At 35.6% G+C, this 26,693-nt stretch overlaps 1 protein-coding gene across 1 annotated transcript; it reads right to left on the bottom strand.

The window, feature by feature from the left end:
• Nucleotides 1-761: 761 nt before the first annotated feature.
• Nucleotides 762-24,701, bottom strand: KIF14 (kinesin family member 14; the record flags this gene model as incomplete). Its single annotated transcript, XM_080349066.1, has 29 exons — nucleotides 762-1,153; nucleotides 1,292-1,430; nucleotides 2,072-2,146; nucleotides 4,555-4,674; nucleotides 5,257-5,412; nucleotides 6,028-6,212; nucleotides 6,363-6,584; nucleotides 7,336-7,430; nucleotides 8,554-8,654; nucleotides 10,396-10,534; nucleotides 10,879-10,972; nucleotides 11,579-11,705; nucleotides 12,307-12,459; nucleotides 13,186-13,333; nucleotides 14,165-14,325; nucleotides 14,560-14,662; nucleotides 14,792-14,976; nucleotides 15,190-15,253; nucleotides 15,355-15,502; nucleotides 15,890-16,062; nucleotides 16,389-16,507; nucleotides 17,093-17,206; nucleotides 18,282-18,389; nucleotides 18,728-18,758; nucleotides 19,110-19,162; nucleotides 20,483-20,581; nucleotides 22,519-22,606; nucleotides 22,973-23,227; nucleotides 23,608-24,701. The coding sequence occupies 29 exons, from the start codon at nucleotides 24,699-24,701 to the stop codon at nucleotides 762-764; spliced, it is 4,941 nt and encodes a 1,646-aa protein (XP_080205192.1).
• Between the last annotated feature and the right edge of the window lie 1,992 nt (nucleotides 24,702-26,693).

Here is a 26,693-nt window from a genome sequence, read left to right as displayed (position 1 = left end):
GAGTTGAAGAGCATCATCACTGGTACTTTAAGCCCAGATTTTTCAATGGACTACAAAACCACTAAAAAAAGCATTCCTCAAATAAGGTTGTAAAATACTTTTAACATCTCTCTCTTCTGTAGTTTTCCCCTGCAGAAATAAATACAAAGTGCTTTGTTTAATATATATTTTTTAAAGGTTGATATTTCAAAAATGAAAGCCATAAAAAACACTTCAAAGTTGCAGTAGCACTACTAGACCATAATGCAAAAGTAAAAAAAAGTTAAAAAAATTGGTACTCACATCATCTACCTTGCAAATGTTTAAGATAGAAAGGCAGCTCTTCTTATCTAACTGTATGCAACATAAAATTACGTTACAAAAACCCTTCAACGGAATCTCCTTCCACTCTTACACAAGAGTCCTAAGTCAAAGGTTTAAGATGAAGAGATGTGAATGTCCTACCAAGTGCTTACTGTGTTTCCTAATTATTTCAACAGTCTTTAGTTTCTTCATTCATATTATCTCCAAAGAATTTTTACTTACTGTGTTAAATTATTTTTATAGGCTTAGGTAATAACAAGACTTTTATTAAAACAAAAGGCACTATATTTTGAAGTCTAACAGCCCCTTAAGGAATTCAATTTTTTCTTGTGAAATTTAGGATACTTATCCTCATACAATGTAATTTATTTTCACGCCACTTACTGTAATATTAGGCATAAATTTTAGCTTTTTGTGACATGTTGCCTTCCTTTCATGTATTTCTTGATAACAGCATTTTATACCCACTCTATTGTACCAGGTGAAAGCTCTGCAGGAAATGGGGGTGAAGACTGGAGTTTACGTGTGTGTTTTGAAATTCCCTTCTCTTTCCAAGCAAGTTCAATTTCACTCGTTTCAACCTGTTCTCCTCGAGACTCAATAGTTTCATTACAAAGAGTTTGATATTTCAACGATGGCTGTCCTTGTTCAAGTTCAAAATTCTTAATAAGGGAATCAACCAGAGAGTCCAATTCATCCAAGTTCATAAAAGGCAAGGGTATTTTCTGAATAGGATTGTTGGCAGAAGTAGAAGACACGACAAATAACTTGAAATAGTTATTAAAATATCCAGCTATGACACAAATCTTTTCTGCAAAGCTCCTGAGAGGGTTTGTGTTTCTGTATGACCCTATGAAAAACAAAAACAAGAAGAATCAGATACAGCATTTTCCAAAGAGAGGCCAAGTAGACCCTTCTCACTGTTGTTTTACAGGTCTCCTGTAGTCCACAGGTTGCGATCAAGACAGGCAACAACCCAGCTATATACCTTGTAATGTAGAAGAAGCGATTTGATAGACTTCAGCAAGGCACTGCTCCAATTCCAAATACTTCACAGCAATGTTAGTTCTTTTCTTTATTTCCTGATACAGAGATTCTTCTTCTGGTAACTGAGATTCTATTTCTTTCTATATCAATAAAGAACAATTAAAAAAAAAATACACGACAGTATATTAACTATTAAACACGCCTATTAGGATTCAGTCACATAGAACAGGCCAATGCTAAAGCACAAAATGAAAGTAATGCCAAGCCACAAAACTTAAGATAGCTCTAAAAATAAGTGCAGATTGCTGACAGGAGAAAAGGAAAGGAAAAGAAAAAGCAAACAGAACCGTAAAGTCCAGAAAAGTTTTGGCTCTTAGTAGGCAGATAAAATAATCTATCCTGGCTTTTAACTCAATATACCAATAACTATGGCCATAAACTATTGCAGCAGCTATAACACAATTCAACTAGCATTACTGAACTTGAGGTTTTCAACTTAAAAGAAAACAAAACATGTGATCAGGGTGTTCATGATTAGAACAAAAAGAAAGAAAATAAAAGCACCTCCAGAAATACCTGAAGTAAAAATGAAAATCAAATAGTTTTGAGTGGAAATGCAGTAGCCAGAACAGCTAGCGTTCCAATCACAAGAATACCACTGACACAGCGCTATCATACAACTGTAAATATACAGAAGGCAGTTTCAATTCCTCTTCATTATATGCATCCTTTAAATTTAAACCCCAGCCTCAAAGCATGTTTTGCCAAACATTTCTCTTACCTTTCTGCAATAAGAGACGTTATTTTCAAGGAACCGGGCTAATGCCACAACATTATCCTTTATTCGATTTTGAATCTACAAAGAAACTTTTAATTACATGGTACACTTGATACAAGACAAAGTAAAAAGTACATTAATATTTAGAAGGATAACAATGAACACTGGCATACTAATGAGAAAAATACTCAAAAGCAGAAGTAACATTTTCTGCAACATAACATGCAATTTTTCAAATAAAATGTTAACTGGTAGAAAACACTGTTAACTACTAATATATTTGCAAGGTTTTAAATAACCACTTAATATGGGAAGATCAAATAAGCAAATTTAAATATTCAGTGCAGAAAGGTTGTGCTGTACTTTTTGAATCGCTGTCATTCTAAGTGGCAGGGATTCTCTCCTAGTTAACACCCTGGTGTTCTCTCCCTGACTTCACATCAGTTCCACCAGCAACAAGCATATACAGGGATCCCACAGATACATAGGACTCCACTGCAAGTGAACAGCTCTACCTGGAAAGCAGACTGCTCAATTCCCTTTGCTGGAAACATGAAGTATTTGGGAGTTGAGCAAGCAGATAGGAATAATTTCACTACTATCTGTACGATTAAGAATTACAACAGTGAAAACCATAATATGAAGAAATTTCTGCTTTCCTTGAGACAAACTATTTACCACTCCTCTTTAACTTGTTTGAACCCTTTATTTCAGTTCATGTATTACAGATTTTTAAGCAGTAATATATTATTTGGAAATAAGTATTTTCTATATCCCAACTCATTAAGAAAATTTTCTTATTGGCCACAGCTCTACAAATTTATCAACTTTGAAGAAAAAAAAACAAGGGAAAAAAACCACATGAGGCAGAAGACAGGATTGCTTAGACACGGGTGAGCTGTCACCGTTGGCCTTCCACGCTATCTCTACAAAACACTTATTCAGAGGAAAAGTGGCAGAACAAGCCTATATATCTCAACATCAAAAGGAAGTATGTACACTAGGTGCAGCCAGTACCTTCCTAAAGAACATTTCAGTCTTTCCAAACCATTTCCTTGGAATTCAGCCAGGCTTTCTGTCAAAATGACTCACCCGCTAACAAAGTGGCATATTTCTAAGGGGTACTCTAGCTTGCCTACTGCAATTTTCATACAGTCACATTATTCCTTATACTTAATTCTCTGCTTTGCATAACACCCTATAGTATCATCTTCCTCACGATTTGTCACCTAGGCAAAACAAGAAGAAAATAACAGGCTGTAGCTTAAAAAAAGCCCCTTGAGGCAAAAACCCAAACAATCCACTACTGAATTTACCATGCAATGAGGCCTGCTCTATGTGCCAAAATACACTAGACACACCAATAATAGTAGGTTTGTTTCATGAAAGAGCAGCTCCTCCTTAGAAGAACTCTGGCTTCAGCACACTGAAAAGAAACCAACCCAAACCTATTCAATTTGACAAAAATGTAACTGCTAAACTGCTACCTGTGGCCAGAGGGAAATACACACACATCTGTTTATTGTGAGATAATAAGGATATCTCAAAATTACAATAATTAAATTGAGGTATTATTATGAAAGATAAAAGATTCTGATTGATGTAATTCCCACAATAAGTTTGGAAAGTGACAGGAACAGCTCATTAATACAATACAAATCATTTGCTGTAACCTTCCTATAAAGTGTAATAAGGAAGTTGCTCAAAAATACCACTGCTGCTTAACAATCGGGAAAGTATTTCAAAGTCAGCCGTGATTTCTGGGTAGAACAAAAATCAAGCAGGATATTTCTGACTTCTGTGCTATTAAATAGCTACATTAGTCAATCAGTTTCCCTCTAAAGTGCCCAATTCATGAAAGTGCTTCAGCATACCACAAGCATTAAGCACAGGAGAAGACTAGTTCTTAAAAGATAACACTGAGCTATTTTAATATTTAGATAGCATGCTGTTTTGGACTAGGAATGCAAGGACAGTGTATGACAACATGAAGTCTTCAAACTTTCTAATAATCTTTATGACAATAACAGCAAATGTAGTGGTGATTACTATTATAAATACAAAATAACAATTAACTTCCAGGATCATAAAGTGTTATATATTAAATATGAAATCTCTTTACAAACTCAACAGTAGCATATAGAATAAATGGTCCACTCGCTTCTTTGTGACAGTTTTCATATTCACCCTCTCTTTCTTGGTTACACTGTGAAGTTTTACACAAAATGCCCTCCAATGCACAGAGAAATCATTCTCAATAAAATACATTTAAATGTTCAGTCTACATGAATAAAAGACTAAACAATGTAAAAAAGTCTGAAAGATTGTAGCCAATATTCCCACTTACCACCCATCTCAAACCTCTGTTACTAATCATAATTGTATTCCTGCTATAAACTTTCTAGACAGAATTGCTGAAAAATACAAGAACACGATCAAGTGTCTCTAAGACACAGTAGTAGTTTTTAATCTTACTTTCATCTCACCTCATTTTGTGGATACTGTTTCATGAGTTCTTTCTGCACCATTCTTGCTTTTTCTTCTACAGTATCAATGAGAAACTCCAGCCCTGAGGCTACTCCATCAGAAATGGCAAGTACGAAGTACTTTTAAAATAAAGATTCAACACATAATGATTAAAGGAACTGATATGGTCTCGAATTAAAACAAATCTTTTGTAGTGGACAGGAAACCTGATTTTGTTTTGAACAAATTGGTCAGTGATGGTCTGTTCAGTCACTTGTCATTTTTAGACCACTGGGGCTCAGCACTTGAACCTCTTTTTCCTAATTTTCTTCAGATTTCTGAAAATTCTATGAGGTACTTAATCACAGATTACAGAAATGACTATTGAATTCCAGTGAAATAGGTAGACTTGTACAGTCTCAGGGCAGATACAATCCTAAAAACACAGTATTTATTTCTCTTTATAGATGAAAGTTATACAGAATTAAAGTGTGGTTTGTTGTGGTAGGGGTTTTTTGTTTTGTTTTTATTTTTAAGGCAAAATATATCAAGGCTATTAAGATATATCCATTTTTGACATAAAAATGAAGCATTAAATTAAGTCTCGAAAATACTTAATTCAGTTCATCAAATTGTTATACGGAACAATTTGCTTCTGATCACAGTTACTAAAAATGTGATGTCAACATTAAAATCACTATTTCTAATAAACATTTTTTCACCTGTGGACTAGTTGCAGGAATGTTCTCTTCAGAAAAGGAAATATCAGCTCTTGTGATTACTGCCAAGTGTCCTATATATTTCATTGTTTGTTTTATGGTTTGGTTTACTTTGCTCCATGCTTCTGTTACCATCGAGGATATATCTGAAGAACATCCCTGAGAAATAAAGGCATATCATTCACTGAAGCTAGAGAGCACCTCCGCTCAAAGAGCACAGGCTTTCTATAACACAGGAGCTTGTAACACAGAATAGCTTGAGGCATTTTCAGCTTTATGCCTTCCTGTTTCCAATGGCTTATCTACCACAGCTAGAAGACCACTCCTTGCAACCACAAAGAAGAATGGTATCATTATACATACAGAGTTAAAAAAAAAAAAAAACAGTTAAAAAAACCAAGAAAACACAAACAAAAACAATACTACTCTTCACAAAGCTGTAGCATGAACAAAAATAATATTTACTGGCCACTGGTTTATAAATTTATAAATAGCAGCATTTCACAAGAGCACTTGCTCTTGTAACTGCATAATTCATTTTCCTCTTTTATGTTTAAGCACCTATGCTATTGTCAGGGCTTGGGCACAGAAAGGTCTGCCTTACTCTGAACTAGCATATGGAAGTACTGGTTTAGCCAGCAGAACCTTTGCTGTTCATTTTCCTTTGGTGCGTCCATTTGTCATTGCATATGTTGGACATTTAAATCTGCAGTAAATATTGCATTAATGCATAGAATTTCTCTACACACAGATGATGCCTTTAATTTACTTTACCTGCAACAGTAGCTGTAAATAACCTCCCAAGTTCTTTACTTCTTGTTTTATTTCTTCATCAACTTTTATGGATCCAGAGCACTTTTGGACATTGTTAAGCCAAAGCTTGGTTAGAACCACAAGTTGGTCAAAAGCAGAGATAATTCTGATGCTGTAGGACTGAGCAGCACGATCAAGAGAGAAAACTAAAAGAGAAAAAGATCTATCAGAAGGTCTCCTTTGCATATCGAAGTAGGAATGTTAATTCTTCTGATAAGCAAACATACAAATGTGCGTTTGAAAGACAAGTCATTAGCAATACGTTTACTTTAAACTCTTATGAGAATGAGACTTACAGTTTTCTTGACATTCTTCATCTTGTTGTTCATAGGCTTTCGAAATGGCAGAAGCTCCAGAGAAAATGATAAACAAATTAGTTAGGAGACTATCTGCTATGTTCTGTCCTCCTTCATGATTCTGTTCCAGTAGATCTAAAGCTGAACTTATAGATTCTTTGCAAATTCCAGGAAGAAACAATTCAGAATGGCTTGGACATATGCTGGACTTGTTCTGTGAACCTGTACGATGTCAAAGCAAAACACATATGCAAGAAACTCTTCATAGGAGTTAGCAGCCATCATGTCTTTGCAATTACTATTTTATATTGCTTCCTCAGCAATTTTCAACTAGTCAGAAAAAAACACACGTATGCCACATTCTACCTCATTTCTAGATTGTTAGTACAAAGACAAGTTCCATAGTGAAATTCTTTGACATGAATCTATCGTTTTCAACAATTGAACCTACAGAGGCATAAAATAATGAAATCCAGCCAATTTAAAATAACTGAACACCATAAAAATATTTGGAAGACTGAAGTAACTAGTATTTCAGAAAAAAAAAAAGTTTACAGAATCTGACAAAAAGCTTGAGGCAACAGCAGCAGTTGAATGAATAGCAACAACTCAAACAAAGTCTCAAAATCCTTACATCACGATTCAACCTCTGGCAATTTGTTACATGAACTATCACCTTTCTCCAGTTAGCCGGCATAGTTAAATGGAGTAATGTTTTATGTAAGTTTCTTAAATAGTGGTCATAAGCATTGGTCAAGAAGTTTTTGCCCTAAGCAAGCATAATCAAAACCACAAAAAAAACCCCTACTGTTAATAGTTTGATATCATAAGCTTGAGGATACTATAAATAGGATATTTTTCATTTTGTTTTCCACTTTCTTTAAAAGACTATTAGAAGTACACATAATTTAGACATGTAGTAGTTTCAAGTTCTCAATATGAAAGGAATGGTGTTCTGCCATATAGTAAATACCTGATATATAGGAAGACTGCATATTCTGAATTGGTTTCAAATTTATCTCAGACAAACATCCAGAAATTCTCTTGTTCTTCATGAAACTCCTACTTCTAGAAAAGGATTATAGAGAAAATATAATAACACTTTAAAAGAAAATAATCTCCTCATATCCACTGAAAGTTCAGTGAACATTAACAGACATCAGGCAAACAAAAACAACATCTACTTTTAATTAGAAACAACACCTAAACCAGAGTGAAAATAAGACAATATAGCCTGTAGGATAGATCGTATTTAGTTTCCTCAGGCTCTTTCTACTACAGCAAGATATTCTTTCCACATTCAGTTTTTAAGGTACTGGTTTACTACTGGATTATTATTATCTAGAACTTGAAACAAACCACATTTCTTTCCTACCTGCTGGCCTGGCTCTGTGTGCTTAGCTGTTGGTACCCAAGGGCAGCTCTTGGTAAGAGCTGCTCAAGAAGCTTCAGCCAGCCTTGAAGCGTTAAAGAAACAGCTGGAAGGAGACTCAGCAGGGGCTCCCCAACTTTTCTTGGAGCTGAATTTCAGATAAGTCTCCTGTCCTTGGTCCTGCCTGACTTTAAACCACAGTTGTGTTGTAACCACACCTGTGCCTGCCCATGTAATGCCATTGACCTGGACCTCCAGATTTGACTTCCCAGTTTATCCCAGGGTCTTGTCACATTAATGGGCATCAATAACCTTAACCTGTGGGTCCTCTGCAGGTTAATCCAGAGTCCTGTGCTACAGAAAAATGTATCAATTTCTGAGACGGCTTTCTGAAATCATTTGAAACAGCCTTTAATTTCCTCCATCTAGTTGTCAATAGTCACACATAAAACACGCTGGCACTGATCTGACATACATTGCATATATACTATGCCTGACCTCAGGAACATTGCTGTTTAATCTGGTGAACTGCTTTAGTGGGCATGTAATTTTTATTAGCAACGTGTTACATATTAACGTTTCAAAAGTGAAGCCAGTAAAGCACAGTAAGGCAACACATTTAGTTTAAACTTTCCACCCCACTCACAAATGTATACATAACTTTTCATTTAATTTTTAAGTTGGACATTATAATAAGGTAAAAGAAGAATTAATAAATAAAAGACTACATTAGTGGTACAGAAGCATGTTTAGATCATTACACAAATTATTTTTTTAGTTGTTTTAAGCATAGATGAAGGAACTACAAATTAGTATCACCTTCTTCTGGAAAGACAGGAAACTGAGGCACCTGAAAGGTCAGGTTCCCACTCATCAGCAGGGTCATAAAATACATCAGCACTTTTACTGCTGTCGTTACTCTGAAAAAAAGAAAAATAAAGAACACACAGGGGAGAAGCAGGGTTAACCAGAAAGCAATAATAAAGCATACAACATATGGATGAAGACAACATGTTCTACTAACAGCAGAACAGCAGTTTTAATTTTTTTTTTTCTTTAGTTCAGATATATGTAATCTACAAGATAACTGACTTCCAGATAACTTGAGGTACAGGTGTTTGAAAACAAACTAAAACATGATAAACATTCAGTGAAGACACCTGGCTACCCAGCATGAGATACGGGAACACCAAGTATGAAAATTTTTCACAGCTCACTCCATATGCCAGATTTATTAAAAATCTGGGCATATGAACTACAATTTTTATTTATTTTTATACCTGGATTTGTGTAACAATTTTAGCAATAGTTTTCCACCAGAAATAAAATCCAGTCTCCGAAATTGCCAAGATCCAAACAGTTTTTAGTAATAAATAGGGCAATATTATTCTAGCACTGGAAATACTTTGATATTACAGAGTTATGTCATAAAGGAGTGTTTCTTCATTTTTTCTGGCTTTTCTTTGATGGCTATTTTCCTTTTCGGACAAAATATCAAAATACTTTTATTTCAGATATCTACTCATGTATGAATAAGTTATTCTTTCAAGTGAAACATAAGTCTTTAATTAGACACAATTGTTTTTAATGTAGGAAAAAAAAAGAGCATTCTGAAGTGTAAAAAGCCTTCGTGTATTTGACATGCACCTTCAGTGCTCCAACAGTTGAGATTTCTTGCTCCACAAAATTCGGGTATGCTATTTATGTCAGAATGTGATTTGCGTTTGAAAACAGTAAGCATCCAAATATTTATTTATTTATTATTTGGAGTAATTTCTACCCATTTTTCAATAGTGCTCCAGGCTGAACATAAAACAGATTTTGGAATGAAAAGAAGTTATACTATCAGGAGAACCACAAATCTGAGCACAGAACACTATAAAACAAGCTGTTCTCTTAATCCAAAACCTGGTCTTCAGTATATATTTTTCTTTTGCGTATTAATTAAAAAAAAAAAACACCCAAACTTGTATAGCATAAAATACAGGATCATTATGGTACCAAAAAAAGAGAAAAGAAAATAAAGTAATTTTAAAAACCACCAGATCTGATAGGGGTTTTTTGTTGTTGTTTTTTGGTTTTTTTTAAGAAGTTCTTAGGCCTCTTGAGCCTTCCCGTCTAAAACAGAAAAAAATAAAAAGGGCAATGGAATGCAATGAAACAGTGTCTCTTCAATTGGACTCAAACTTCTTTCTTACAACATCTCTCTCTTCAGGAGACTAAAATAATACCATCCTCTCAGCAAATAAGATCCAATACTGTAAGCTTTTCTTTAAAGCATATACAGACAAAAGCAACCAGTAGGAAATTAACTTACCAGAACCAAATTCAAGTGATACCTTTAAAAAGTCAAGTTTTCCTCTAGAACAGATAAACAAGTGACCAGCCAGAAGAACCACAAAGCAGTCCTTATTTTACTACTTTACACTCCACACAGAAAATGACCTGAATAAAGTCATTGAGTTCTGCTGCCCTCTTTCAGTGTGGTGGACAAACACGTGTATGTGTGTTTACTAAAAAATTGTCATATGTTTTGGTGTTTAAGATGACATAAAACAAAAAAAAAAAAATCCCAAGATTTTCCTCCCTTATGATTACCAGAATCTTATCTTTGACAAAATATTGCCGATTTTTAGTGATTGTTCTTCAGTTGTTACTGACCTCATAGAGTTCTTTCATTCCTGCTAGTTTGCATTCAAATTTCTCCAGGCTCCAGAAAGTTGTTATTCCCAGTTTGATGTTACGAACCTGCACCTGAACAGAAGACACTGTTCCTGTTTTATCATCAATTTTGTCGTTCCTAAGAATTTGAAAAAGTTTAAATAAAAAATATAAAGACAGAAAACATTATTCATATTGCAAAAATTAGCAAAGTGGTTGTAGATAGGATTATACAGAGAATAAAATTTGATTACAAACACAGAAATTGCTTGAGATATCACATATCTCACAAAAGATACATTAGTGTAGCTACTAAAATTATTTTTATGTAAATGAAAAAATTACTCCCTGCACTCAGAGACAGAAGTAGAATCTAGCATACAAACTCCTGGCTCTGAAGAAACTCAGGACCAAATATATGCCACAGAATGCTAGTGGCAGACTTCTTGTTGAAGGATATAATTAACTAACTTAGATACTTGCCTGTAGAAAACAGTGTTTTTTCCTAATTGTTTACTGATGGTGTTGGCCTCTTTGATCATCACAGATAACTTCAGAGAATTCCAGTTAAGTGGAACTGATAAAGAATATAGCACATAATGATTAAGTAAATCAAACAATGTGATGCAACAAATTCAGGGTAAAAAGAAAAAACAAAACAAACAAAACAAACAAACCCCCAAAACAAAACAAACAAAACCAACCACCACCACCCCCACAACCAAACAACTTGAATGGAATTCAGCCAACAACCCTTTACAAAAAAAGCCAGGTAAAGGGTATTTCAGAAATAGAGGCATAACAACAAATCCATACATTAGACTAATCTGAGATAGGAATCTAAACAGAAATCAGTTCTCTTACTCCAGTTTCCACAATGAGTTAATACCTAGTCAGTTCAACCAGCTAGGGGAAGAATTAATAAGTAATCGGGGTAAATCCAGACTACATGTACATTCACCTAACAACCCTGAGCATGATTATAATAGAGCTTTTATCACTGTCTGGTATATATGGCTTATGAATGGAAAGGATCATAGCAGCCTAAAGGCTCTTTTTGTTCAGGGTCATTAGAGAAGTATTAGATGACAAAAAAAACTTCTGGATCCATATCCACTAACTCCAAGCCTGTGAAGCAAAAGAGAAGTCAACATTGACCTTGCAACATTATGTATACACATACTAGTCAGAGTTGCATTCCCACTTCCACGATTCTTCTGAAGGGTGTGTATTTCTTCAACAATCTTCTGCTTCTCAGCTTCCAGAGCTTCAAGTATCCTTGCATGATGAATAGTGTGATCTTCTAGAGCCTGGAGGAAGAAAAAAACAAAACAAAACAAAACATCCACAACTTTTAATACTGTTTATTTAAGCAATTTGTTGTTGTTGTTGTCATCATAGACACTCAGAACAGAATGAAATTTGTATTGGACATCTGCCATACCAATATGAAACCCCTCATCTTCAAATTCTGAGTTTTCTGGTTTTGCTTAGATATTGATATGCTTAAAAAAAACCCCCCACACTGGAATTAAAAAAAAACAACTTTAAAAAAAAAAGTCATTTGTTGCACCAGTCAGATATATATGAACACCAGCCAAAATCAAGCATTAATGTAAGTGACGACTGGTATAATAAATTTTGGCACAGGCAATGGTCACTAAGGTCTGGTATGTGATCAAAAGAGCCCCCATTACATAAGAAACAAGGTCAACATTAGTTTATTCCCAAATTTGATACAAATCATATTCATGGTGTAAAGAAAACATCTATTCTTTTGCATAAGATCATGTAAAAGAAAGAAACATTTCACTTCTAATTATTTAACAGAACACCCACATAAAACCCACACAAAACAAACAACAGTTTATCACCTAAAAAGCTGCCTTTTTTTTTTTTTTTCTAAGTTACCTGCTTGGTAGCTAAGGTCTCCATTTCTAAACGCTTTTTATTGAAGTGTAGCTCCAGCTCAAGATTTTGCTTTGCCTTCTCAAGCTCCTGTATTTTAGTTGCAGCTTTTTGATTATTCAGTTCTTGGATTTGCTTCTTACGAGATTCTTCTCTCTAATATAAAAAAGGACAGTTGAGAAGAGGAAAACCACTTATACAGCATTTCTAATCTATCTCTAGATATTAAGATAATAAGATTTATTTTCACTTCAATACATTTAAAGCATGCAGCCCCTGTGGACAACTCAGCCCAGGGTCAGCAATGAAAGCTTATATACCAGTTCACAAGCATCACGTTACATCTCCTACAGCACATGCAGCACATTTAAGAAATAAGATACTCCATCATTGTTATTGTTTTACCATGGTGTACTATTCTGTGCAGACTTCTATATATCATAAAAGTATTTAAAAGACTAACAACAAAGCAGCTTGCAAACTTGAAAGAAAAAAAAGTCATAGTAACTAAAATACTGCAGTATTTTAGAAGTCTTATAGAGTAAGTTAGATTTTGTAGGGATTTTTCTTTACATGCAAGTCACACCCTCATCAAATTCACACTCGTTTAACATTTAAGTTCCTGGCTAATCCTACAAAAAAAATCCCTAGAAAAATTCTGAAGGTGATACTAACAGAAGAAGTTCAAGTAGATAGGGCTGATTTTTTTGTTGTTGTTTTTTAAAGAAGAAGAAGGAGGCTTAGCATTCCCTAAGATACTGTTAAAATATACAAGACCAAAAAAAAAAATCCCACCACCAAAAAGCTAAACGACAAACAAACAGAAACCCCGTACAGTTTTTTTTCTATTTTATTAATATGTTGGATGCAGTGGCAACTTACCACCTCCGCTTCCAGTGATTTTATTTTGCTTTCATAAGCTTCTTTTTGTGAGGTCAGTTCTTGCTGAACCATCTCTTTTGCAATTTGGACACTTTGCATCATTTCTTCCTTGGCTTTAAGTCGTGCCTCTTCGATTTCTGATTCAAGCCTACAAGCAGAAGTATCATAAATTTAGAATGCTGGCTTGAATCTCCTATAGGCTATATAGAAGTCATAATCTTTTCTTCTACCATGACAGGAGCCTCCAATTTCAACAGTAAAAATGAGTTGTGGTTGAGTTTGGTTTTTTTTTTGTTTTGGTTTGTTTGGTTTTTTAAATACTTTTATGCTTTACCTAGATATTTTTGATTTCATAGGGAAAATGTAGACACTGGTAAAGATGGAAGACATTCCTGAATTTTAAAATCTATTTGATTTCCATATTTATTTTATTATGCACCTTTCTATTACAGTTCTTAATTTTGTGAAACTCTAAATCACATTAAGATGCAGAAAAGCAAACTTTAAGTCAATGAGTCTTGCAGTTTAATACCTCCCCAGAACAAAGCAAGTACATAAACCACTTCACTGTGTCTCAAATTCTTCATCACAGAAGACCAAGATTGTAACTTTGGGTCCTTATTTTCCTAAGGCATTTGCATTTCAGGATTTAAATCTCTCTGAAACATCAAAAGTCAATTTCAGACTCATTATGTGCTTGAAGAAAAATGTAACGGAAGATGCACGCTACTTTGAGAACCTCTGGAGCTCAGCATTTAATAGTGGTCTACATTCTTGATAACAGGACTAGATTGTGGTGATCACCTCTTAGAAGCACACACTCATTTCACTTAAGTCTGGGACCTCCATTTCGATTATAAATGGAAACCTTGCTATTTTCCAACTTTCCCTTAATCTTAAGTTTCTTATTTCTTAAACTTATCGCACAGTTGCATTAAAAGCTGAATTCATCTTTAGAACAAGAAGATACAATACTTACTGTGTTCTTTGTGCAATAAGCAGTTCATTCTTTGCAAATTCAAAATCTTTTGGATCATCACGCAAAAACTTTCTCCCACAGGATGACCCTTTAACTTTCTGAACTTCTACTGGATGGTTAAACCTGAAATAATGATCTCCCCCAAGGATCACTCTATCACCCTATTGGGAAACAGGAAAAAAAAAAAAAAAAGCGTTTCTCCTGTAACTTTTAGGTTTATAAGCAAATTTACAGTACTTAAAACATAACGGGTGTGGCTAGAAACAAAGAAGAAGAGAAAAATCTCTACAGTTTTGAGAGCCTTCTAAAAAGAACCTGCAGTCTGAAGTTGTAATATTAACAGAGCTAAGAAATCCACGCATGCACACATAACTCTTACCAAATCAATTACTTACATGATGCAGAACTGTTGGGTCTAAAATGCATTTGCCATTTACATATGTCTTTGCTTCTCTCAGTGGAATAATACTCACTTTGCCATCAGTATTTTTTATAACACTAAAAACAAGAAACATTTGTGGTATCAGTAGCTCCTGTTAACTGCTAGTTATGTTACTTAATAGACTAAAATTTATGGCTTTTTTTTATTTCCTGCTCTCACTCCAAGATAAAAAGAATACTACATACCAATGGTCATCAGAAATTAGCACTCCGGAAAGCTGGATATCATGTTTCGCATTTGGTGTATACCTTCCCACTGTAGTTTCTCCTTCTTTGATCATATACAACAGCACCTCAGAAAGCTGAGGATCTTCATTAAGATTGACAAGGTTTGGTAAACGATTGTCCATTTTGAATGCAATTCCTGCTTTCTAGATAAAAGAGAGCTCTGAATAATAAAAAAATTTGTTTTGTGCCTTCGAATATCTATATCAAATTTTTCTAAGTCATCACAGTAGTCAGTTAGAAGAATAGCATTAAGGAAGCCAGATCTTACAACTACTCCAATTCTTCTGCAAGATTTGTTCATGTTATATTTTCTGTACTATCTCCTACGGAAAGCAAAGTGAAGAAAGTAAATGTACCTGCAATTCTTTTATATCTTCTAATTTCCTTTTTTCAGCTTGTTCAAATTTTTCTTTCCAGGCCCTTAATATATTTAAGGGAAAATAACACAATGTATTAGGAGAAAAAAAAATACAGCATATAAATTTCACCATTTCTATTTTAAAGTAAGACAACTGCCTGACCTTTGTATCTCTGCCATGTCCCTCTCCTGCTGGTGCAATTTTACCCTTAGAGATGTTATTTCCTGCAAATAACGTTTGTATTTTTCAGGATCGGTGTTCAGAGCACTTCTCTGAGCTGCCTTCAGTTTTTCAATTTCAGCTTTCAATTCTAAATTAGGCAAACCAGACACACAGCACACACAAAAAACAAAGACAAAATAGGATTTAGACATTTCAGTACAAGAGTAAAAAATGAATCCCATTATTTAATTAAAAATGAGATACCTTTTCTCATTCTAGGTTCTCAGGTATAGCCTAAGATACCACCTGAACTTAGTAAAAAACAAACAAACAAACAAACTCCACAAACAAAACGAACAAAAATCAGCTGACAAAGAATAATAATATTCAAAGGAAGATACCCTAGGTTGCATTAGCCTGTTTGACTAGTGGCCCAGTCAACACAATAGATTATTCATAGTAACAACTCCTATGCAGCAAAAAGTTAAATACATGCAAATGAAAAACCCTCAAAGACTGCAGATGTCAACCTCACCTCTGATTAGTTTGGCATTCACATCTTCATTTACTTTAGCAATGTTGATAATTGAACAAGCCTGTTTTGCATAGCGAAGAGTGCTGAGTGTTTCTTCTGTGCTGCTAGCAGCTGGACTTATTGTGGCAATCATAGCAGTTTGTGAATTTCCACCCAGACTTTCCTTTAACAACCTTCATTTGACAGGAGAGTAGAAGTCAATCCTCAGGCCTCAACATTGAGACAAAAATGAAACTTCTTAAACTGGACAGATTACAAAATACTTAGGGTCTTGCTACTTATTTGAGAGTGATTGTTAGATACTTAAAATACAAACCAAGGCCCTGTTTATTCATCTTTACGTGATGCAACAGGCTAATTTCTTCCCTCCACAGTTAATTTGAGAGAGAGGGAGGGAAGGTGACAGGGAGGAAAGGGATGTGACGCCTACCGAATAGAAGAATCCACAATCTGAGAAATCCTTTACTTCTATATAAAAAAAATTCTGAAGCATACATACCAAGTAAGGACAGATTCCCGGTAAGGAATGAAAGTTTTCTTTCCATTTCGAGATTGTTTGGAGAGTGCAGAAATAACCTTTCCAAGCGTTAACAGCGATTTATTGATACTCACACCCTCCTACACAAAGCAAAAATAAAAGTAATTATAACGTTGTGTTTTCTTGTATGATGTTACAGTGATTTAACTGTGCTTATTCAACATATGGTACAGCTGTAGCATATTAAATGTCACTGCTGATTGAAAAAACAGCAATAAGATGCAAGAATAGCCTAAAAGATCTTCATTTGGAAAGAATAGAGACCCCAACTTTAAAATAAGCACTGTGACAAATCATCAATCTTAAGATGGCAGCTTGAAAGAAAGTCTCTTACTAGAAACTCTGTCTACTTAAAAATCCCCAAAGAAGTGACAACCCCCAGCTCCATGCAGTATCCAATTCATTATTTGGGAAGCCACTCGGACAGTTTTTTCTCATTCTTTCTAACGGATCAGTAGGCATGTAATAGCACAGGAAGCGCTATCCTAAGCAAGATCTGGCCTGCCATACTGCGCACTCAGCCCAGCTTCTTAGGGCCATCCACCCTCACCAGCAAAATGCCATGCAATACTGATAAGCATAAGGGCTGCATCATATCCTTTTATAACTGCAGTCCTTGGATGTGAGGATGCTTTGCAGTCAATCCTTTGCCAGTCTTGGTTTACCTTCAGCCTTTCTCCAGTGGTCTGAGCTGTTGAGCAGCATTCACTGCCAGCTAGATCAATCAGATTTATGTGACTGCTAAGCCTATGATCACGTTCTTCATCCACAAATTCTACCTGGGAAAAAAGGGAGATGTTTGCATTCGAACCAAAACAAAAACCCTGAGGACAAGCTGTTCACTTTAAATCCATAAAAAATTGACACTTCCATTTACTTTTTGACAGGATACCTTCGTGTACATCCCTTGAAGGAGACTAACTTCAGACATTCAACCATAGTATCAACTGTTTGTAGTTGAATAACCGTATAAGCATAAACTGCACAAACAACAGAGTAGCCAACTGTGGGTTTGGGTTTGAAGCTTGACTGTTGCAGCTATTCAATACCCACAGAAAACAATAAACTGTTACTGACTTCATCCAATGAAGATCAGCTAAAGTAGCCAACAGAAAAATCTCTGGACTAGTTCTGATGCGGGGGGGAGGGAGGCACAAAATCTAGAGGGGAAGAAGGAAGGATTAGCAAATTGGGTCAAAAAATTAAAGCTACCAAGAACAAAAAGCCCAAACCAACAAGCTACTTGTGAATGGAGAAAACTGGCAATCTGTAGAGTTATGAGGAGCTCTACCTATTTCACTTCTGACTTCAGCCTCATCTCACTAAGTCAGGTTTTGTCTCTTACGCAACTGTAAATCAGGTGAAGAGCTGTAGTCCCTATATCCTGGATACACATGGGTAAGAGAGGTATTCTGAAGCAAGGTAACTTTACACAGTGAACTGTGTTGAAACTGAGTAGAAACTGCATCTCGTGCCATTGTGCCAGCTCACCACCTGTAGAAACTTGGCACAGCTATCCACCTTGCATGGCCTAACCTTCTTCGAAGCCAATATGTATTGGCACCAGTGGGAAATTACGAATGGCCTCAAATTGTATTCCAGTTACATCTCAAAATTCTAAGAAGCTTGGAACTACACTCCTAGATCTGGCAGTCTAGATATATCTAATATTGCTGCTATAAATATATCATCAGAATCTACTCAAAACATGTAAAATAGAACAAGTTTTGCTGTGTAGAAAGCCAAGTTAAAATGCCCTGTGCTTTATTCATTTTCAAGTATATTCTCACAACAATTTCCTACTCAGCATATAAAATGACTTTTTACTACCCAATTTGAACAGACACAAAATACCTTGGTTTGTGTCATGACAAGAGTGAAGACAGAATGAGATCTAGAACTCTTGTCATTCATTACTGTAGCAGCTGTTGCTCTCTGCTTATTTCCTAGTTCAAGCCAACTCTGTAAGAGATAGAAGTCAGGATGTAAAACCAAAACCTACTTTGGATAGTTAACTGAAGCTTACAACATTTGCAAATAAAGTTACCAACAGAAAAGATAACTATATAAGGGAAGAATTAAGTTTAAGAGATAACCATGTGAAGAGAGTGAAGCTTGCCTGTATGTATGCACTTAGCTCCATTCTATAGGACTATTCTTCATTATCCTTTTACAAAATATAGACTACTAGACAGTCTGTAAAGCATTTTCTTCCCATCTCTGAAATTTAGTTTTCAGCAGTGAAGGAAGGAGCAAGTAGAAATATTTGTATTCCCTTTTGGTAACCAAATAACTCTTACCTGGATATCGGAGTAAGAACTGACAACATTCCTAAAGTAGGGGAAAAAGAAAAGTTTGCGTTCAGGCTGTTTTCTTTCTACATTTTTCAGTGCTGCCTGAGTTCTGACATATTTCCCCAATTGCAGACACAAAGCAAATATAACATGAAAGCTCCAGTCCTGAGACTTCCACACATTTATTTCACTAAAGTAATACACTAAAGGAAACACGCCAAGTCAAGCTAGACATGCGTATGCATTTTTGTTAGAACTACAGGATACTAAGATCTTGCCTAATTTACTGGTGAGCATACAAGTTTTCACAGAGCCTCCAGGTAATAATTAGCACACACTTTCAGGATTACACAAGATACCTATCAAAATGAAAACAGTTAAGACTTACACTGTCAGGCCTTCCACATATGGTCCCAACACTGGATGTTCTCTTACACGAAGCTAGTGAGAATAATTTTAAAAGAAAAATTATTAGGAGTGCAGTAGTTAGACCTCACAATCAGAAATATCTTAAAATTAAGAGAAAGCCTATCTATATCCCTAGCATGACACTTATCATCAACAAAACTTAGCATGAATCACCTACAACAATATTTTCAAGAAAATACCTACAACTGAATTTCTCCAAAACCCAGTTTTCTGTGATAAAAATCTATCAAGTTTCCAAGTTAAATAGCTTGGCTCAAAATCACTGACAAAACTCAGATGAAATCACTACTACTATAAACAAGACAGTATAGTTTTTATATAACTAGTCCACGTAAGTCCCAAGTTTAGGATAAAGGACTTATTTCGACAGCAAGTTGAATGCAGTATACCTTCTTTATCATAAAAGAATAAGAGGAGAGGAGGAGGCGAGGCAGAGGAGGAGGAGAGGCAGAGGAACTTCCTGGCAGCCCCATGGTTCTAAGCAGTAAATTATCCAGGGCCAAGAATCTGAAAGATACTATCCACACCTTAGTGCTAAGCTCTGTTACAGTTTAAGGCCTAGAAGAACTTAGCTGAAAGAAAAAATCACTAAAAAAGAGAACTGGTCTTGTTTTTAACAAATGTGATAGTAGTTTTCTGTAGCTGGGCACTATAAATACACAGAGGAAACAAAGTAGAGAAAAATTCTTCCTTTGCAAATATTAACATTTTTTCATGTACTTTGGACTGCAATTAGATGCATTGGGTCATTGGCAAAGGTATCCCAGCAGACAAAACTACATAGATGTTTTCAGAAAGTGAGTGGCTGTTTCAGCAGAGCTGAGAACTGAGGAGACTGATGGATCAAATAGAATTAGGTAAATACTCCCTCTGCCCCCAGACACCATTAGATGTCTCCTCACATTATCATCCCTCCATTTTAGAACTCCGTCTTAATTACAAGATTATAACTCAAATTATATTGCACAGAATAGTCTTAATGCAATCTGGACATTTAGATAAATAATAGTCTAAGAGACTTTTTATAAAGGCTGATAAGATCATCTTCATTTTGCAGATAAGGAAAGATGCTAACAACAATTTTGAGACATTCTGCTGAATTTTTTTTGTTTCTATTCCAGCAAGAATTTGTTTTGCTTAGCATTTCTTAAGTGCCAAGCATTTTACTTGCAGTTATATAGTAAGATTCTTTAATTGAATCCCATTATTCATAACAATCTAAAGTACTTAGGTAACAAAACAATGGTCACTTGTCATTTGTGCATTTTTGTGTACAGAATAGATGCCACTACTTTGAGATTATGCATATACTTTTTTCTGTGAGCAACTTACTGGTTGTTTCTTCTGTCCACTTTCAGCTTTAAAGACAAGTAAGTCATGAATTTTCTCATTGTATACTTCAAAAAAGCTCATTTCAAGATGATACAAAATCTAATAAAATTAATAATAAGAGAGTTATTAATATAGTCCACAAAATATCATGCTTTGTTTCAAAAATTAACCTCAATTAACAGATCCTGCTATTCAAAGTTACAAGCATTTGTACTGAAAGGACTTTCCAAGAGAAACGATATCCTAAACCAGGGACCTACTATTGCCAAGAATACAATTTATTTGAATTCCATACACAGCCATTCCCAGAAGATAGCTATCAAGCTTAAAAAAATGTATATACATCCACCTCAGAAGATTCAGTGTTGCTTTTTTAGTACATGAAAGCACAGTTCTGTTTGCACCTGCAGCAGTGTCATTCCCTCAGGGACTGCACTTCTACAACACGATACATGTAACAGAGAAAGCATGAATTGATGTTGTCAACATCCTGACGTGGAACAGAATAACCTAATGGAAAGATAAACCTTGAGTCTGACTACAGCCATTTAAAAAACAAACAAACAAACAAACAAACAAACAAAAAACAAAACAACAAACTTTAATGAAAACACATTTACTTCCTCTGAAGGCATCCAGGTCATCTTTTATTCTTTCCTCTCCCCGCCCTCCCTTTTTTTTTAAATAAAACAGAATTTTATTTAAGACACAAATAAGATTGAAGAAAAAACCTGAAGTCAGAAATACAAGACTAGAGACAATTTGCAGCAACTGAATCACCTATTCACAATGCACAAACAAAGGAATAAAAAACATACCTAGCAGCACTGCATTTTTAGCAATTATACTCTCTAGCCAAACTGAGTAATAAACAACCTTCTTAGATTTCTCCATGTCTATCAAATCTACAGTAGGATGAGAATATTACATGTTTACTGGTATCAGGATTTAGAGTCAAGAATTCAAGAAGAAAGCAATAAAGATATTTGGAATAGTTGAAAATAGAGGTTTGCCTGCATAAATTTAACTGAATGTTAAGCTCTACTGACCTGTCCTTACAGACACAGACAAACATACAAAGAATGCAAAGAACAGCCTCTGCAACCAGCATGTTTTGCATCAGATATTCCTTATCCAAGAAAGACCCAGTTTGGGTTTTTTCTTTTTAAGACATGAAATGAGTAGTTCATATTTTTAAGAATTTAAGTTAATTGTGTCTCCAGTTATGAATCTCTAAATTTACCATTACTACACCAATTAATTGAGGCAGAAAACGAATGCAACCCTTCATTAAAGCACTCTGGAAAGGATTACTACTTTGTTATTTTTAAATTCACATACCATAGGTGTAGGACAGGAATTCAAATCAAAATACATTGCGATCAGACGAAACTTTCCCACCCCCTCTCAGAAGACCACTCTTTCACAGAGAGTTATTTAGGAATAAAGATCTGTTCCCCAAACAGATAAGGAAACAAAATCTTATTTACAACAAAAATTTTAAACTCTTAAAAATAAAATCCAGATGGGAGTAGTTAATTTTTTTTTTTTAATTTCAGCAAGAATACTGAGCTAGAATACTAAAATTAGAATACTAAGATGCATTTCACTTTGATATGTGACAATGTTCAAAGATAATTTCATACTTTTGAGTTCTAATTTAATATGCCTCCACTAAAACTATGGTACCCACTAGGATTTCTTTTTACCTTACCTTATATAAATCTTATCTCGTAAGACATGCTCTACAGAGGAAAGAATCCTGCTCTTGTGACACATCAAAAATATCAGGGCCATATTTCTTTTTTACATTATTGTCATTAAGGAAGCAAAATAATGTTCATTTTGACTATTTAAGGAACCCTGTTAATCAGAAGTACTAACAGAAAAAAGATCTGAATCAGCAAAAGAACACAGACATTAATAAATTACTCACCACTAAGATATAAAATTAAAGAATGCAACAGGTATCAAAATACTGAAATGCATCAGTTTCCTCATAATTCAGTGTAAGGTCAATGGCATAAGCACCCTACCTGTTGCTTGTCCATTTGTGCTATTCGAGTAAAAAGATCTTCACAAAGTCTTGGAATTATCCCTCGGTCTTCATCGAATCCCATCATCCTGTAGTTAAAAACCTGCTAGTTCAGTTTTGCAACCTTCTGTAGCTAGTGTTAATATTAATTGTGTAGCTTGGAAGTTGAAATGCTATATGCTTCTAAGTTACAGATGTAATAAGGAATAGAAATCAATCTGGAAAGAGCTTTCATTTTCTTCATTAGACATAGATACATAAAAGTGTTCTACAGCTAACTTTGTCTCAATTATTATAGATATGGTTTTATTATTTTTAATTTGTTTTAAATATTGAATTGTGTTAAAATGTTTTCACATAACTATGAAATCTATTCCATATAATCTCTTTTCATGACTTTACATTGCAAAACAATTGGCTCTTACACAATTTTAATAACTATTATTAGAACTTACGTGTATGATTTTCCAGAACCAGTCTGCCCATAAGCAAAAAGACAAGTGTTATATCCCTCAAAAGCTCTTTCTAGGAGTGGCACTGCTAAAGTTTTATAAATCATCGCTTGACTTGCAAAGTTAGGATGACGTTTGTCAAAAGACCAGAAAGAGAAGTCGTAATTGAAGCTGTAAACTTGGTTAGTGGCTGGATTTCGTACAGCTGTCTCTGAACCACTCATGGAGATTACAGGGAGCGAGTTTTCATCTTTCTCTCTGAATAGAAAGGGGGAGGGGGGGAAACAAAAATCATTAACTACATGGCTTTGAGTTAGTCTTTTCAATCTACTGCCTATGAAAAATAAAAAGTTCAGTAATCTTTGTTAAAAAAAGCGTAATGAACATACAAAGTATTCAAGCTCAAAGTACTTCAGCTAACGCATATGTAAAAAAAAAAAAGCCCCAAAGGCCTATAAGATTTTATCAAGAGTTTTAATTCACTTTGTCTTAATGTCGCATGAAATATCAGCTGATTTCAAAGTACATATTATATCCTTATTGGGTCAATGATTAAACAACTCAAAAAATACAGAGCAGGAATCAACATACACTATAAAAGCCACTATCAGCATCAGAAATAAGCCCAGGATACAAACCTGTTACTGAAAGGCCGTACACGCACAGCTACAGTCACTTTGCTGTTTTCCACTTTGAAAACATCTTTCTCAGCGCTATTGCTCTCAGCCGGAGTTTCTCTGTTCTCTCTTTGTTTTGAACTTGTATTCACAGAAAGAGAGCTGGAGACACTGGTTTTCTTTTCAGCAAGAATTTGAAGATGAGTAATTTGTTTATTTGAAGTAGACAGAGATGGTTGATCCTGAGAAATACTGTTCTTTGGTGTAAGCTGAAACCTTTCTGTTGAACCTTTTATTGGTGTCCTTGGTCTTTCCAAACTGTTTTGTTTTACCATGAAGTGTTGCGACCTTTGTTTTCCAGCTAGATTATTTATAGGACCTTTTTCATTCAGTTGGTCTCCTGATATCCTATTAATATCTTTGGAGGCAACTAATTTTTCTGACTTAGGAACTTCATTTTGCAATCTTGTGTCAGCAGCACTTGTCCTATATTTTAAATCCGTGCATCTATCATTTTCACACATACCATCAGCAAAGCCAAAGGAATCCTTGCTGTTCAGGTTACACTGCAACTTTGTACTTGACTGACCCTCAGTTGACTTGAAGCTTAGTTTATTATCATGAGTATCATTAATACCTGGCAGAAGTGCAATCTTGTAATGTCTTTGTGCAGCAGAGTCATCATTTTCTTTTCCAGGCACAGTACTCTGATTGATTTTACTGTTCTCTATGGAGCCAGTCCTTACACGTCTCTGCAGAGCAAGTTTTTTTCCCATTTGTGTATTTTCCACGCCCTGTGTTGTGTTTGTATGCACTTGTTCACTACTGGACACTGATTTTTTTCCTGTTCCAGGTCTTCTCTGAAGTGTTAATCTGCTTTCGAGTTTAAATGTAGCTGATGGGTCACTCACTTTTTTACAGGCTGAAATCACGTAAGTCCTATTTATCTCCTCAGTCTTATTCTGTGAACATGAAAGCAGACTATCCTTTTCTTCTCCTGATACCTGTGATTTCAATTGCTGCCCAGACAAGGTATTCTGTGAAGAAGTCTTCTGCGAAGTGGTAGCACATTGTGCTTCAGAAGAACTTGTTGCAGGAACTGTGTAAATAGGCATTTTGTCTACCAGCGAGTTAAGATTAGGTTTTCAATAAGTACAAAACTTTAATTAAAAGATCATTTCTAGTTGCTGCCTCTTAAGGAACCTGGGGAGACAAAGCAAAAATTTTTTATTATGCTTGTGTCCAGTGTGAGTTATGTTTTGGTGCACAGGGAGCTCTTTACACATACTGCAGAATATTATGTTGCTCATCTCATTTCACCTCCAGCACTTAAAACAAAAAGAAAAGTAATTCTTCTATATTTGAATGAATGCTTCTGCCAATAGTAGACTATTTGATTCTGTTTATTGAGCTATATTATTTGTTCCAGAAAGTAAACCAAACATCATGAAGAAGCACCAGTTGGTACAAAGAACAATCTATTTAGCAACAAAGATCACACTTCTGCCAAATGATCTACCATGGTTCCCAAAGAAAGGGAATTCAAGATCATGCTTCCACTCACTCACAACTATTTATGCGCATAGTGTTTCACAACTAACAGACTCCAATAGAACAAAGTTATTAACATGAAATAGGAAATCTGTGAACTTAGAAAGGAGATTTTTGACAGTATTTTGATATATAAGAAGCACTATCAGAATAGAATACTTAATAAATATGACTATTACAATATGTTTGGACACTATTTTAATTCACTATAGTACACGCATGCATAGCAACAAAAAAAGATCCCTCACCTAGGGAACAGAAGAAAAACTGTAAAATGTGTTCCACATCCTTTCTACATGTAATTATTTAGAATGTTGTATATACCAAATCTGTATAGAAAAGCATGCTTTCACTGTTGCATATGCATCATAGTTATTGGGTTGTTATATGTTTGACATCACCACCCACTACAGACATGCCAGTTGCAATTAATTTGCTATTAAAAGTCAACAATAAGTCATCTGCCTTACATCTTCCAAAAATTGCACACATCATTAACAAAAGAGGCAGATGGTGAGGGGGGAAAAGGAAAGCAGGAGATTTAGAAGCAACCATTTAAGCATTGCTCCAACAGAAGTTTCTTTTAATGCTACACTTTTAAGTTACAAGTTTTTGGAGTACTCTCAGAATTTATGTGATTACATCCACCTCTACATGTGTCATGACTTCAAGGTTTTCACAACTCAAAAGTTGTGAGGAAAGTTTCAAGAATTTCCAACCAGGATATATTTATTGCTCAATCCAGTTTAACATAGGAAGCCACTTTCCATGAGCTCTAAAATACACATTCTGTGTTTCCATCTAGCAGTCAGTAAATAAACACAGTCGTAAGCCATGAATTGCTTTAGTGTTTTCTGAGAAGACCATCTTTTCCCTTCAACTTTAAAATAAGCAGCAAAATAACAGTTCTTCTCTCCTGTTGCTATAGCTGCGCCTCACAAATATTCATAAAGCTTTTCTGTAGAAAACCTTAACCTCTCCATTAAAATCTCCTTCATTTTCAAATAAGGTTCAAGACTTGTTAAAAATACACTTGTTCTTCATTTTTAATTTATTACAAATGCTAATTAGATATGAAACCCAAGTGTTCAAAGCTGAGGAGAAATCGATATCTTTACCATCCCTTAGCAAACCCACAGGCGAGACCGCCTAAGGCTCTCGGCACAGCCACAGATCCGTTTTACAACCGCGGCGCTGCAAATGCCCCCGGGCCCCGCCGGGTGGCGGAGCCCGCCCGCAGGGAGAAGGCGAGAGCGGCGACTGACCTGAGGGGACTAGGCGGGGCAGGACCTCCGGAGCCCACCGCCCCGCACTACCGACCCAGACAACGTCCCACCCGTACGGCGAGCAGCCGCAGCGACACCCGCCCCGCGCCGGGACCCCTCACCTCACAGCGGCCGCTCCCCAACCGCCGCCCTCGCGCCGCTCCGGCCAGGCCTCGCGCTCACTCCCTGCCCCGTTTGAATGCGCCGGGCCCGCGGGGATTGGCTCCCGCCGACACGCGTCAGAACGGGCGGGCCCGGCGCTGGGAGCCGCCCTCGAGCCCGAAGCGCCCC

Source organism: Nesoenas mayeri (assembly GCF_963082525.1).
Source record: "Nesoenas mayeri genome assembly, chromosome: 8".
Classification (NCBI taxonomy): domain Eukaryota; kingdom Metazoa; phylum Chordata; class Aves; order Columbiformes; family Columbidae; genus Nesoenas; species Nesoenas mayeri.
Note: the sequence above shows the minus strand (reverse complement) of the source record. Positions and strands in the feature narration are given on the sequence as shown.